At 41.5% G+C, this 13,967-nt stretch overlaps 1 protein-coding gene across 1 annotated transcript in view; it reads right to left on the reverse strand.

Annotated features, from left to right (window-relative positions):
* LOC137414833 (1-phosphatidylinositol 4,5-bisphosphate phosphodiesterase gamma-1) overlaps nt 1–13,291 on the reverse strand; it is a 212,965-nt gene extending 199,674 nt beyond the window's left edge. Inside the window, exon 1 of the mRNA XM_078784318.1 lies at nt 12,977–13,291. Coding sequence (XP_078640444.1) covers nt 12,977–13,187 — 211 coding nt within the window. The 5' untranslated portion in view covers nt 13,188–13,291. The remainder of the gene's footprint in view (nt 1–12,976) is intronic.
* Nucleotides 13,292–13,967: the final 676 nt, after the last annotated feature.

Consider the following 13,967-nt stretch of genomic DNA (forward strand, 5'->3'; position numbering starts at 1 on the left):
TCCACGCTGCTCAATCTCGATCCCCACTCTCCTCGGAGCTGGGCGAGGAAGAAAAAGAATCGTCGCTTCTCCCGGACCTCGTGTCTTTTCTTCTTCCGTTTCCGGTCTCCTTTTTCCCAGAAGGGCTCCTGACCCTTTAATCACAACAACCCTTAATCGACTACACATTGATAAGCAAGGACCTGAATAGTAATTCACATACATTCACATAAATATGTAACACTTATCACAAAAAATGGCTGGCTGTCTCTCGGATGCACGTGTTCATAGATTATTGTATCCCCGCTGACTTTAAATATACCTCCACTCATTTCTCGTAATTTTAGCATGACAATGTAATTGCATGTATGTGTCCATACATTATTCTCTGACTTTCCATTCTTTCAAGGTGGCCATTTATCAGGATTTTGTGAACCAATGCAGCATGAATGAATGAATGAATAATCGTTTTAAGGCCATTTTTCCCGCTAGAGCGGGGGTTAGCCTTGCGGGTCCCATGACAATCATGGTTCCCCGTTTGAGGCAATGTTTTTATGGCCGGATGCCCTTCCTGACGCCAACCCTTCGTCGCCTCTTACGATGCGCAGGGATAAACGATGCCTCTTACGAGGCGCAGCATCTACCCATATATCTATACTGCTCTTACTGCGAACCTTTAGGCCCAATTTATACACTGTCTCATGAGCATCAAAGAGTTTAAAATTCGAAGAACTAGTGGGATGAAGAATCCTCATGTTAGAGACATCCAACAAAACCATGATGCAAGTGTGCCAACTGATGAGATCGCACAGGTAGGGTAAGTTTTTGGTGTTTTTTTAACGAACATCTTCACCTGTGCCAGGCTTTGGGCATGGTTTCTATGTGGGATAAGGAGAAGCGGCCCTCTACAGTGCAAAGCACAACATATGTCGGAGCAGGTCCACCCTGATGTGACGAGATCTAATAGCTAGGGTAAGACATAGGTATACGTCGACAATCTATCCTATGATATCCCAGCAGTTAATATCTGGCCTATGACTGCTGCAGCAGTCCCACAGATGACAAACTCCTCACAAAAGATCAGACAAATCAAGATGAGGGAAAAAGAAAAGGTTTGCAGGAACAAAGAGGCATGGGAAGATTAGCCAATAAGGGCATGTAGAAATGATTGAAAGTACAAACGCTGTAGACTTTAACCTATACTGTATAGTTTTGTACCTTGACCAACAGGAACAGCGGAAATTGCTGTCATTGCCAGCTGCAGATTGCCTGCTGTGCAGTGAATGAATTCCGTCGTTAAAACGTGCCTCTCGACATTAATTTGCAAAAGGCAAGGTCCTTGGTATCCAAGCGTGAAAACCAATATTGTGAAAAGAAACGGCAGGTGGTGACGGTCACCGATCATGGTGTCCCATCTGGATGAAGGACGGGTGCAGTCGAAAAGTTTCTCATAACGACCACAAAATAACGACTCCAAAACTCAGTGCAAGAAGAAAAGGTCACAGATTCTACCATGTGTAGATTTGACTTTTGGATGCAGCATGTGGTTGCATCATTTCTGGAAGTGCCCCGTTCCAACTAAGCTGGTTCTCATGTTTCCGCCCTCTGAAGGATGACGGCCTGAGTCCACCCAACTTGTGTTAACTCAACGGCGCGACAGAGGCTCCAACTCAAGATACTACAAGATCTTAAGCCAGCCACCTCAACCGTTAAGCCAACACCAGGATACAAATAAACTGAAAAAAATACCAAATTACTCGAGTGAATCCATGTCAATCGGGTGTGCCACTTAGTTGTCACATCGACGTACTATGTTCGTCAGGAAATTCCGAGCTGAAAAAAAAACGATATTATTTTTCAGAATTTCGTTCAAAACTTGTCAAACTCGTTTTATAGACAGATTGAAGCAGTGAAACCAATGACCAATGCTCGTCAAACAATGCTCGGTTGGCTGGTTTGAAAAACAACAACAAAACCTCATTTATCGTCGAGGAAAAGTTAAAACCAAGGAACGGTTTTCCCATCCGAATCGACGTCTCACGATGCCGGGAACCCAGCTTCAAATCCCGTGCATCGCATGCATTTTTCATTTATCAACCAATATCCTTATAAATTCAAATAAAAAATACTGGAGCAGCACTTGGTAGAGCACATACTCTGCCAGGCCAAACAGCTTATGTTTTGTGTCCCACCAATAGGCCGGATCGGACCTGAACCAAAATCGAATTGCCTTGTTCTTGCCGCCTAACCAACTCATCCACCAACTTTCTTCCGATTCCGTCCACAACTGTTTGAGATATCATGTTATACGCGGTATCGTTTGGGCCCCAACACTCAATTGTGACGAATCACTTGAAAAATTATCGGATCCGGATCGTTACCAAAAATGAATCAATTCGTCCTCGTCACACATCCAATGTGTCCCCCAAATTTTAGCGGGGTGGCTTGGGGTCAATTTTCAAGATTACCGTTACCGGGCGGACAAAAGCGCCATTTTCGGTGTGAGGCTTCCTTAGGGTATATCAGTTGATTTTAGCCGAGGAGCCCTCTCGAAATATGTACGTAACCATGGTAACACAAACAAATCCAAGATGGCTGCCGTTCATGATAAAATACCAATTTTCTTGGGTTGTAGTTGCTAGAGGAAAGCCAAATTGTATCAAAATATTACTTAAATATCAGAACCATGTCCTCAACATGTTCGGTCACCCTCCTGAAATATTAAAGTAAAACATAAAAATCCAAAATGGCCGCCATTTATGCTGAAATAGCAATTTCCTTGGTTTTTAGCGGTCATACGATGGCTAAATTGTACCAAAGTATGATTATATTATACCAGAATATTTTTATTGAAGCCCTATTTTTAAAAAAGATACACAAATAACCTACCACATATGGACAACATGGTTGTTTATTTCCCTTAGGTCTAAAGATCAAAGAAATCAAACTACATAATATTGACTGCAACATCCAAACTAATTGAATTTAAAAGTGATCTAAACTATTTTTTCTCAAGATAGTGCGTTCTTGAGACAAGGGTTTGAACATGGAAATAATGTGAATGTTTTAATTATGCTTTTATCCTAACCTTAATGTGACCCTTGTTGGTATCCGTAGTTATATACCTAATTTAGAGGGCGACATTGTGACTACAGGCTGTCTTTACTATACTGCTAAGCACATGTATTGGTGGAAAGTTTTCTGGCCTCCTTTGTTAACAATCTACATATTTTATGGTAAGTAAGCAACTTTTCAAGTTATTATCTTTAATTACAGAACTTCAGTGATCAAGTCAGGTTTTTTTTAGCTAAACAGAAGTATGTGTTTATGTACATTTGGTAACAATCAGCATAATTAGACAAGCTTAAACACTCCTATAAATAATGGCCTATGCAAAATAATCAACACAATGTGCACTATATCAGGAATTTAGAAAATTCTGGCTAATTAGATATTTTTATACTGCATTATATAGCACTTATTAACTTTACCCATGATAATGATTCATACGTATAAATCAAATATAATAAAAAGCAACTGTTAAACAATGCTGTTGCCCAGGCCATTTTTAAAACTACGGAAGACATTATAGGACATCATTAGTGAAAACAAAAAATCAGATGTCCTATCTTGACTTGAAAATAAATGTGATTGATTATGTGTTTTTTTTCTCTTTGTTATCACAATAAATTTTCCATATGGAAAGTATTATAGGACATCCATTGTGAATGCTAAATTAAAGCTGGATTAATATTACTTGTGAGTAAAATTTATATTTTTGCCAAACTCAACTTAAGTTATTTATATTGATATTATTTTAATGTGAATAATATATACTTTTTGCTCAATTTCAGAGCACCGATTGAAAGCCAAGGAAACTGCTGGTACGGATTGGATTCAGACATCGTGCCAAGAGAGACGAGCCCGTATACAAGATGGATCTAGATTGGAATTGTTGTATCATTTGTCAGCAACACACATCTGAACCTTTGAAATGCCCTTTGCAGAATCCTATAGCAAGTCGTGACATGACAGATGCTTATACATCATTTTTGACAAATGTAGAACAGTTCAGAGACATTGATGCACTTCCAACTAACATCTACTTTGGCAGTGATGTTACTGCTGCAGATTTTGTAACCCACCATGCATCTTGGCATAAATCTTGCCATTTGAAATATAACAATTCCAAGTTGACAAGGACGCAAGCAAAGAAAAGGGGTGTCCCCAACACTGTCGAGTCTCAAAGGAGATCAAGTAAGCGCCAAACGATAAACACAGCAAAGTGCATCTTCTGTGACAAAGGACATGAGGACGGTGAGCTCTCTCAAGTTTTAACATATGATGCTGATACCAATATACGATGTATGATCACAGAGCTACATGACACACAGCTTCTTGCTCGAATTGTTGGAGGAGATTTGATTGCGATGGAAGCAAAGTATCATTTAAAATGCCTGACCCGTCTGCGAAATCGTTACCGCAGTCTCGTCAGAAAGTTGAGTCGGGAATCACCAAATGTAAATGAAAAAGTGAATGAGTCTAGAGTGTTTGTAGAGCTGACAAGCTACATTGAGATAGCTGTAGACTCTGGGACTTTCCTCTTTAAGCTTTCAGAGATTCATTCACTCTATGTGAATCGTCTTCAGGACATGGGTATCCACAAAGAAGTCAACAAGACTAGGCTGAAGCGTCAACTGCTGGAACACTTCCCAGAGGCACAGGAACAGAACGATGGTAGAAACACGGTTATTGTTTTCAAAGAAGGAATGCGAAATATGTTGAAGGAAGCTTTGAAAAAACGGGATTTCTCAGAAGACGCTGAGATTCTAGAAAAAGCTGCAACGATAATCCGCAAAGACATTTTCAACCATCAATGCTTCAAATTCACTGGCTGTTTCCCAACACAATGTCAAGAAAATTCAATGCCCCCAAGCCTCAAATCACTTGTCTCCTTTATACTTAATGGCCTTAACTTGAAAGATCAAGACAGATGTGAATCACAGGCTTGCCTCACTATAGGACAGACCATTCTCTACAACACAAAGAAGAAAACTCCATCTGAATCAGCTGTTGAAACAAGACATACTCTGGAGCGTGAGCCACCTCTCCCCATTTACATTGGTCTCAATATTCATGGACTGACAAGAAGCAAGAAACTCATCCAGCAATTGTATCAGATGGGTATCAGCATTTCATATGACAGGGTTATGGACCTTGAGGACTGTATTGCCACATCTGTATGTGAGCGATTTGAAGAAGACGGCGTTGTATGCCCTGCTTTTCTCCGGAAAGGGTTGTTTACTGTTGGTGCCCTAGACAACCTAGTATTAAATGTATTAAATGACCATGTATTAAATAGACAAGTAAATAAGAACATTGCAGATGTCTAGATTACTGAGAAAGTAAGGATTTGCACATTGCACACTGAACATTATAATATACTTTTGTTCAACAGAAATCCCCCATGCTCACTACTGAATGACCAAAGTACTTGTACACTCAATTTTTTAAAATTATTTTCTTTAAAAGTTGATGACTGAGGTCAATTATATCATGTAGTGGTTATAAGTTTCATGATTGTGTGGCTACAAATTCCCCTCATCCCAAGTGGGACTGGGAGGTTTTTTTTTAGACCAGGAGTATATAAAGCTATATCAATATGCAGTACCAGAGACTTTTGGGGGCATCCTCATTTTTTCAAAAACAAATGACATACTTTGCTTACATGTACCTCCAAGTCGGCTTTTTTTTGTTTCAGTGTTTTGTTTTGATTAATGTGCAGCCTATATCAGGTGTACATATGTACTTAATAGTCTAGTCCAAGCTGGATCCGACCAGCGTAAGTCTTAATCTAAACCTCTCATTGGTTTATAGTGGATACTGATTGTAATGGTAGGCGTGACATCCAATAAGCGACACGCCCAATTCTTGGGCTCGATATTTTGCACTCCTAATGATAATGTTGTATTTCCAGGGTACAATGTTTACAGCTTATCATTCGCAATAATTGATGACCTGGAGTTATAAGCAATGTATTCAAGCCAAAAGCTTTCCCCCCCCCTAACATTGAGGGCGCCCTTCACATGAAATCACTGAATGTCCCTTTAAATTTACTGGTGATATTGTAATATCAAAATACACATTCAGTGTCCTCAAAATTTATATTTTGATACCAATTTTTGCTATCCATGACTTATATAACCCGGGAAGTGTTTTTAATTACTGGATGGCGGCCATTTTGGATTTTTTGGTTTTACACGAATACGCGTAAAAATTCGCGAGGGCTCCTCGGCTAATATTGATTAATAGGTCATTAGGTTCATGCCAAATTTGGTGATTTTGTCCACCGTGTAACGGTAATTTTGCTAAGCCACCCTACTATTTGTGTTCCCATCCGAATCGACGCCTCACGATGCCGGGAACCCAGCTTCAAATCCCGTGCATCGCATGCATTTTTCATTTATCAACCAATATCCTTATAAATTCAAATAAAAAATACTGGAGCAGCACTTGGTAGAGCACATACTCTGCCAGGCCAAACAGCTTATGTTCTGTGTCCCACCAATAGGCCGGATCGGACCTGAACCAAAATCGAATTGCCTTGTTCTTGCCGCCTAACCAACTCATCCACCAACTTTCTTCCGATTCCGTCCACAACTGTTTGAGATATCATGTTATACGCGGTATCGTTTGGGCCCCAACACTCAATTGTGACGAATCACTTGAAAAATTATCGGATCCGGATCGTTACCAAAAATGAATCAATTCGTCCTTGTCACACATCCAATGTGTCCCCCAAATTTCGTCTGAATCCATCCACAACTTTGAGATATCCTGCTCACAGACAGAAAAACGGCAGTGAAAACAACCGAGGTGGCGGAGGTAATAATGCTGAGGTCTACCAATGCCTTTCTCCTGAACGTGGTTTGTTTGTCAAAGGTCACGAAATATAGTGCCTTCAGAAAGTATTCACACACCATCACTTTTTCACATTCTGTTGTCACAGCCTGAATTTAAAATGAATTAAATTGAGATTTTTTGGCAATGATCTACACGTAATACCCCATAATGTCAAAGTGGATTTTTAAAAAAAGAAATTTTTACAAAATAATTAAAAATAAAAAGCTGAAATGTCTCGAGTCGATAAGCATTCAACCCTTTTCCTATGACACTCCAAATTGAGCTCGGATACATCCAATTTCCTTGGATCATCCTTGAGACGTCTCCACACCTTGATTGGAGTTCACCTGTAGTCAATTCAATTTATTGTATATGATTTAGAAAGAAGCACCTGTCTATATAAGGTCCCAAAGTTAACAGTGCATGTCAGAGCAGACACTACCACGAAGTCCAAGGAACTGTCCGTAGAACTCGGAGATAGAATTGTGAGGAGGAATAGATCTGGGGAAGGGTATAACTCAATTTCTCGAGTGTTGAAAGTTCCCAAGAGCACACACAGTGAGCTCCATAATTAGGAAATTGAAATAATATGGAACTAAGCACTCTTCCTAGAGCTGGCTGTCCGACCAAAATGAGCAACCAGGCAAAGAAGTACCTTGGTCAGGGAGGTGACCAAGAACCCAATGACCACTCTACCAGAACTATAGAGTTCCTGAACTTACATGGGAGAACCTGCTGGAAGAACAACACTCTCTGCAGCACTTCAAAAATTTAGGCTTTATGTGAGAGTGGCCAGATGGAAGCCACTCCTGAGATAAAGGTACATGACAGCACGCCTGGAGTTTACAAAAAGGCACGTGAAAGACTGAGCATGATGCAAAATATTCTGCGGTCTGATGAGACATACATACATTGAACTCATTGGCCTGAATTCAAAGTGCTACATCTGGCGGAAACCGAGCACAGCTCATCACCCATATAACACGATTCCTACCCTAAATCATGGTGGTGGCAGCATCAAGCTATGGGGATGCTTTTCAGTGGCAGGGACTGTGAGACTTGTAAGGAAAGGGGAAACAATGAATGCAGCCAAATACATGGAAATCCTTGAAAACCTGCTTAAGTTCAAAAGACCTTAGATTGGGGTGAAGATTCACGTTGATTACACCATTAATTCACGTTGATCAAGATCCATTACACCCCCATGGCTTTTATGGAGAGTTTGAACCCTCATCATGTAGACAAGACATGGATTGCAATGGCGAACATCTCTCTGGGGCCCAATGAGTACACCTGCCAAGTTTTGTTTGTGATGAAATATTGCAAGAGCACTTCGCAGACAGTAAATACCACCCCATTCACAATTGCTTTCATAAACTGGAATTTATTTTCATCAGCCCAAAGCTCTTTGCTGCTTGAGATATTGTTATGACAGGTTGATGTTTGAGATAGATAAAAAAAAACAAAAAAAACCCACAAACGATTCATTTCATATCTCACTCTAAGGAGCATGAGACACAGACGAAACGTCAAACTACAGATGGAACGCCCTGTAATTATCTATCTGTAATTCCAGTAATCTCTGTGTGTATGTTTGTATGTTTGTATGTATGTATGTATGTTTGTCTGTGACCGCTGTTTCTCGACAACTACCGGTCCGATATACTTGAAACTTGCCAGGTATATTGCTGGGGACCCGAGGATGTGCCTTTTCAAGGTTTCATATTAATCGGAGAAGTAGTTACCGAGCTATGTCCAAAAAACGATTCAACCAATCAGAGAGCAGCGAGCTATCACGTGTGCCGAACGTGGCGAACAGACTCTGCCTCGGACGGCACATTTGAGAGCGTATTCATTTATTTCACGTTGGAAAACTATGTTGCCGTTAAACTATGTTTTAAAACTAATTAAAACTAATTTGCGATTCATCGTAACTGCGATTTGCGACCTTCCGGACAGTGAAGACTGCACTTCCGGCAGCCAATCACAGAACGCGTTGTTGCGGTTGTGAGAGCGAGCCGAGCTGAGCACGTGCGCCATTACGGTTCGTAATTCGATTTCTTCCGGAGAAAATAATAATTTCTCGATTTCTTATGCGCATTATTTCTCCCAATTCAGTCAGAGCGAAGGGCGGAAGCGAAGAGCGTTGTTTTTTTTGTTTACGGGCGTACGGGCGGGGTAGAGCGTACGGGTAGCTTTTTTTTTTTTTTGGCAAGGAACGGGCACCCACGTACGGGCATGCCCTAGTAATGGAAATAATGTTTAAAATAAGGTCTGAATGTGGTGAATGACAGCAATACCTGGCAAACCTGTCGGTTAAGTCGAACTCAATTGACCTCGTATTTTCAATCAGCTCAGGGTGAACGTTTGGATATTTATTGGTATTCCAGGCTAAAAGGTTCATCCACCATAAAAAATACGCAGAATGGATCTACACACCTCATGTCACCATCGAAAGCCCCTCAAGAGTTATATATCCCTGGTGGGGGATCAGTTATAATCACATGACCAATTACCATTTGCCTTACCAAAGGTGTCGACTTTGGACCGTCACATGTTTCATTTCAAAATGGCGATGCTGACTATCTCCAAAATGCCATAGATTTCCATATTTTAACTTTGTTTCCAAACATTCTTGGGGATGAGGGTGAAGTGCTGTGGGAGCCCCCTACAGGCAGGCGACTTGCTTCACTCATTAAGCTGTAGCCAGTCTCAGAAGCGACATCTTTAGAGGGTTGCGGATAGATGCAAAAATGAGGAAAGTTCATGCTGCCATCAGAACTGCACAGGTTCAGGTCGCAGAACCATTTCTAAGTTTTCCATCTTTGTTTTTTTTGTTCATCTCGCAAAAGGTTCATCTATATATTACGTGGGAGCTGCTAAATAGTGAGAATACCATGCATAAAAATATCCAAGGGGAAATGAAGGAGGGGTTGGGGAGATTGGAGGAAAGAAAATATTAAGTTGGAGGAAGGGAGAGGTAAAGGTGAAAGACAGACAGACACAGACACACAGACGTCGGTCCCTGCAAGTATGTTCTTTCAGCATGATGGTGTTTGTCAAATTGTCAAGCTTTTCCACTGGAGAAGAACACACCTTTCAGCAAAATTTGAAAGTACAGACCGTGTACACCAATATTTTGATGCACTGTACAATGTTGTATATCTGCATATAAAAGAGGAAAGCGAGTGGAGGAAGGAGGGCCAATTAAATCCCTACAGGTCAGTATCAAGGACAGTTGAATCAACAGCAAAAAATGTCTGCGGTACCGCAAAATTTCAAAAGCATTCAGCAACGTCCAGTCCTGAACACATTTGTCAGCAATCGATACCAAGACGGTAAAAGCGAAGCGGACAACAATGCGACTAACGAGACCCTAAAATGAGATCGTGCCTTCAGAAAGTATTCACACACCATCACTTTTTCACATTCTGTTGCACCGCCTGAATTTAAAATGAATTAAATTGAGATTTTTTGGCAATGATCTACCCGTAATACCCCATAATGTCAAAGTGGATTTAAAAAATAAGAAACTTTTACAAAATAATTAAAAAATAAAAAGCTGAAATGTCTCGAGTCAATAAGCATTCAACCCTTTTCCTATGACACTCCAAATTGAGCTCGGATACATCCAATTTCCTTGGATCATCCTTGAGACGTCTCCACACCTTGATTGGAGTTCACCTGTAGTCAATTCAATTTATTGTATATGATTTAGAAAGAAGCACCTGTCTACATAAGGTCCCAAAGTTAACAGTGCATGTCAGAGCAGACACTACCACGAAGTCCAAGGAACTGTCCGTAGAACTCGGAGATAGAATTGTGAGGAGGAATAGATCTGGGGAAGGGTATAACTCAATTTCTCGAGTGTTGAAAGTTCCCAAGAGCACACACAGTGAGCTCCATAATTAGGAAATTGAAATAATATGGAACTAAGCACTCTTCCTAGAGCTGGCTGTCCGACCAAAATGAGCAACCAGGCAAGAAGGACCTTGGTCAGGGAGGTGACCAAGAACCCAATGACCACTCTACCAGAACTATAGAGTTCCTGAACTTACATGGGAGAACCTGCTGGAAGAACAACACTCTCTGCAGCACTTCAAAAATTTAGGCTTTATGTGAGAGTGGCCAGATGGAAGCCACTCCTGAGATAAAGGTACATGACAGCACGCCTGGAGTTTACAAAAAGGCACGTGAAAGACTGAGCATGATGCAAAATATTCTGCGGTCTGATGAGACATACATTGAACTCATTGGCCTGAATTAAAAGTGCTACATCTGGCGGAAACCGAGCACAGCTCATCACCCATATAACACGATTCCTACCCTAAATCATGGTGGTGGCAGCATCAAGCTATGGGGATGCTTTTCAGTGGCAGGGACTGTGAGACTTGTAAGGAAAGGGGAAACAATGAATGCAGCCAAATACATGGAAATCCTTGAAAACCTGCTTAAGTTCAAAAGACCTTAGATTGGGGTGAAGATTCACGTTGATTACACCATTAATTCACGTTGATCAAGATCCATTACACCCCCATGGCTTTTATGGAGAGTTTGAACCCTCATCATGTAGACAAGACATGGATTGCAATGGCGAACATCTCTCTGGGGCCCAATGAGTACACCTGCCAAGTTTTGTTTGTGATGAAATATTGCAAGAGCACTTCACAGACAGTAAATACCACCCCATTCACAATTGCTTTCATAAACTGGAATTTATTTTCATCAGCCCAAAGCTCTTTGCTGCTTGAGATATTGTTATGACAGGTTGATGTTTGAGATAGATTAAAAAAAACAAAAAAAAACCCACAAACGATTCATTTCATATCTCACTCTAAGGAGCATGAGACACAGACGAAACGTCAAACTACAGATGGAACGCCCTGTAATTATAATGGAAATAATGTTTAAAATAAGGCCTGAATGTGGTGAATGACAGCAATACCTGGCAAACCTGTCGGTTAAGTCGAACTCAATTGACCTCCCATTTTCAATCAGCTCAGGGTGAACGTTTGGATATTTATTGGTATTCCAGGCTAAAAGGTTCATCCACCATAAAAAAATACGCAGAATGGATCTACACACCTCATGTCACCATCGAAAGCCCCTCAAGAGTTATATATCCCTGGTGGGGGATCAGTTATAATCACATGACCAATTACCATTTGCCTTACCAAAGGTGTCGACTTTGGACCGTCACATGTTTCATTTCAAAATGGCGATGCTGACTATCTCCAAAATGCCATAGATTTCCATATTTTAACTTTGTTTCCAAACATTCTTGGGGATGAGGGTGAAGTGCTGTGGGAGCCCCCTACAGGCAGGCGACTTGCTTCACTCATTAAGCTGTAGCCAGTCTCAGAAGCGACATCTTTAGAGGGTTGCGGATAGATGCAAAAATGAGGAAAGTTCATGCTGCCATCAGAACTGCACAGGTTCAGGTCGCAGAACCATTTCTAAGTTTTCCCTCTTTGTTTTTTTTGTTCATCTCGCAAAAGGTTCATCTATATATTACGTGGGAGCTGCTAAATAGTGAGAATACCATGCATAAAAATATCCAAGGGGAAATGAAGGAGGGGTTGGGGAGATTGGAGGAAAGAAAATATTAAGTTGGAGGAAGGGAGAGGTAAAGGTGAAAGACAGACAGACACAGACACACAGACGTCGGTCCCTGCAAGTATGTGCTTTCAGCATGATGGTGTTTGTCAAATTGTCAAGCTTTTCCACTGGAGAAGAACACACCTTTCAGCAAAATTTGAAAGTACAGACCGTGTACACCAATATTTTGATGCACTGTACAATGTTGTATATCTGCATATAAAAGAGGAAAGCGAGTGGAGGAAGGAGGGCCAATTAAATCCCTACAGGTCAGTATCAAGGACAGTTGAATCAACAGCAAAAAATGTCTGCGGTACCGCAAAGGTTCCGCAAAATTTCAAAAGCATTCAGCAACGTCCAGTCCTGAACACATTTGTCAGCAATCGATACCAAGACGGTAAAAGCGAAGCGGACAACAATGCGACTAACGAGACCCTAAAATGAGATTCTCCCCCCCCCCCCCCGCCTCCACTAGGCCCCACCCCGACCCACTCACCGCTCCCTTCGGTCTTGTCCGCGTTGCGACGCCAAAGTAGCTGACGAGTGAGCGGCTCAATACAGAACGTCAATCGCTCATACTTGCCAAACTTGCGGTACAGGCACAGCACGGTACCCAGTTCCAGGCGGTGCACGAGTTCGAGCGGCGCAATCACAGCATGTGCCTGCTGATACACAGATCCGTTTGAGCGTTCTCTGCGATACGCCATGGCCGTCGTGGGTGCAGCTCCGGGCGATGCCGGGCCGCTGAAGGGGGGCACCGTCTCGTTATCCCGCTTTCGTCGGCTCCAAGCCCCGCACAGTGGCCGTTCCAGTAAAAGGACGTATACTTCCTCATTAATACACGCAGGTGGTGTTGCAAGGGGCGGACGTTGTGGTTGCGGGAAACGAGGCAGGAGTGGCTTTAGTATAATGTGTACAAATGTATACGAGGATGGGAAAAACACTGCCGGGCATGCGTGTGTTTAAGCACTTTTAATAAGAACGAGAAGTTCGAGCTTGCTGGAAAATGGTATGTACGTGCAGGGCGTTCAAAAAGTTTTACTAATGAGATGCGATCGTCCAAAATACAATAAATAAATAATGAGACATATGTATAGAAGAGTAAACAACGGGAGGAGAAGGGGACAAAAAAAAACACCAACCTTATGGAGTCTTTAACTAACTCGTTTGCAGAACTTTTTGAATGCCCCTTGTATCGGCATGTAAAACGCAATTTTACTGCAGGTACAACCAGGAACCTCTTCACTCAGATATAACATCAAGAATATTTCACAGATTATAAATTTGTCTCAAAACACAGGGCTCATAAATGAACAAACGATGGATCATCCAAAGTTGGAATTGCACATTAAATGTTTGGTAAAAGGGGTAGATGCGGTGCAGGGACGTCAGATAAGGGGTGGGGAGGGTAAGAGGAAGAAGGGAGGAAAGACCAAAAGGCTTTGCCAGTTCCAGTTAAGTGTCAGCAATAAATAACTTAAGTGATC

Source organism: Myxine glutinosa, chromosome 9 (assembly GCF_964187855.1).
Source record: "Myxine glutinosa chromosome 9, kmMyxGlut1.1, whole genome shotgun sequence".
NCBI classification, from domain to species: Eukaryota; Metazoa; Chordata; class Myxini; order Myxiniformes; family Myxinidae; genus Myxine; species Myxine glutinosa.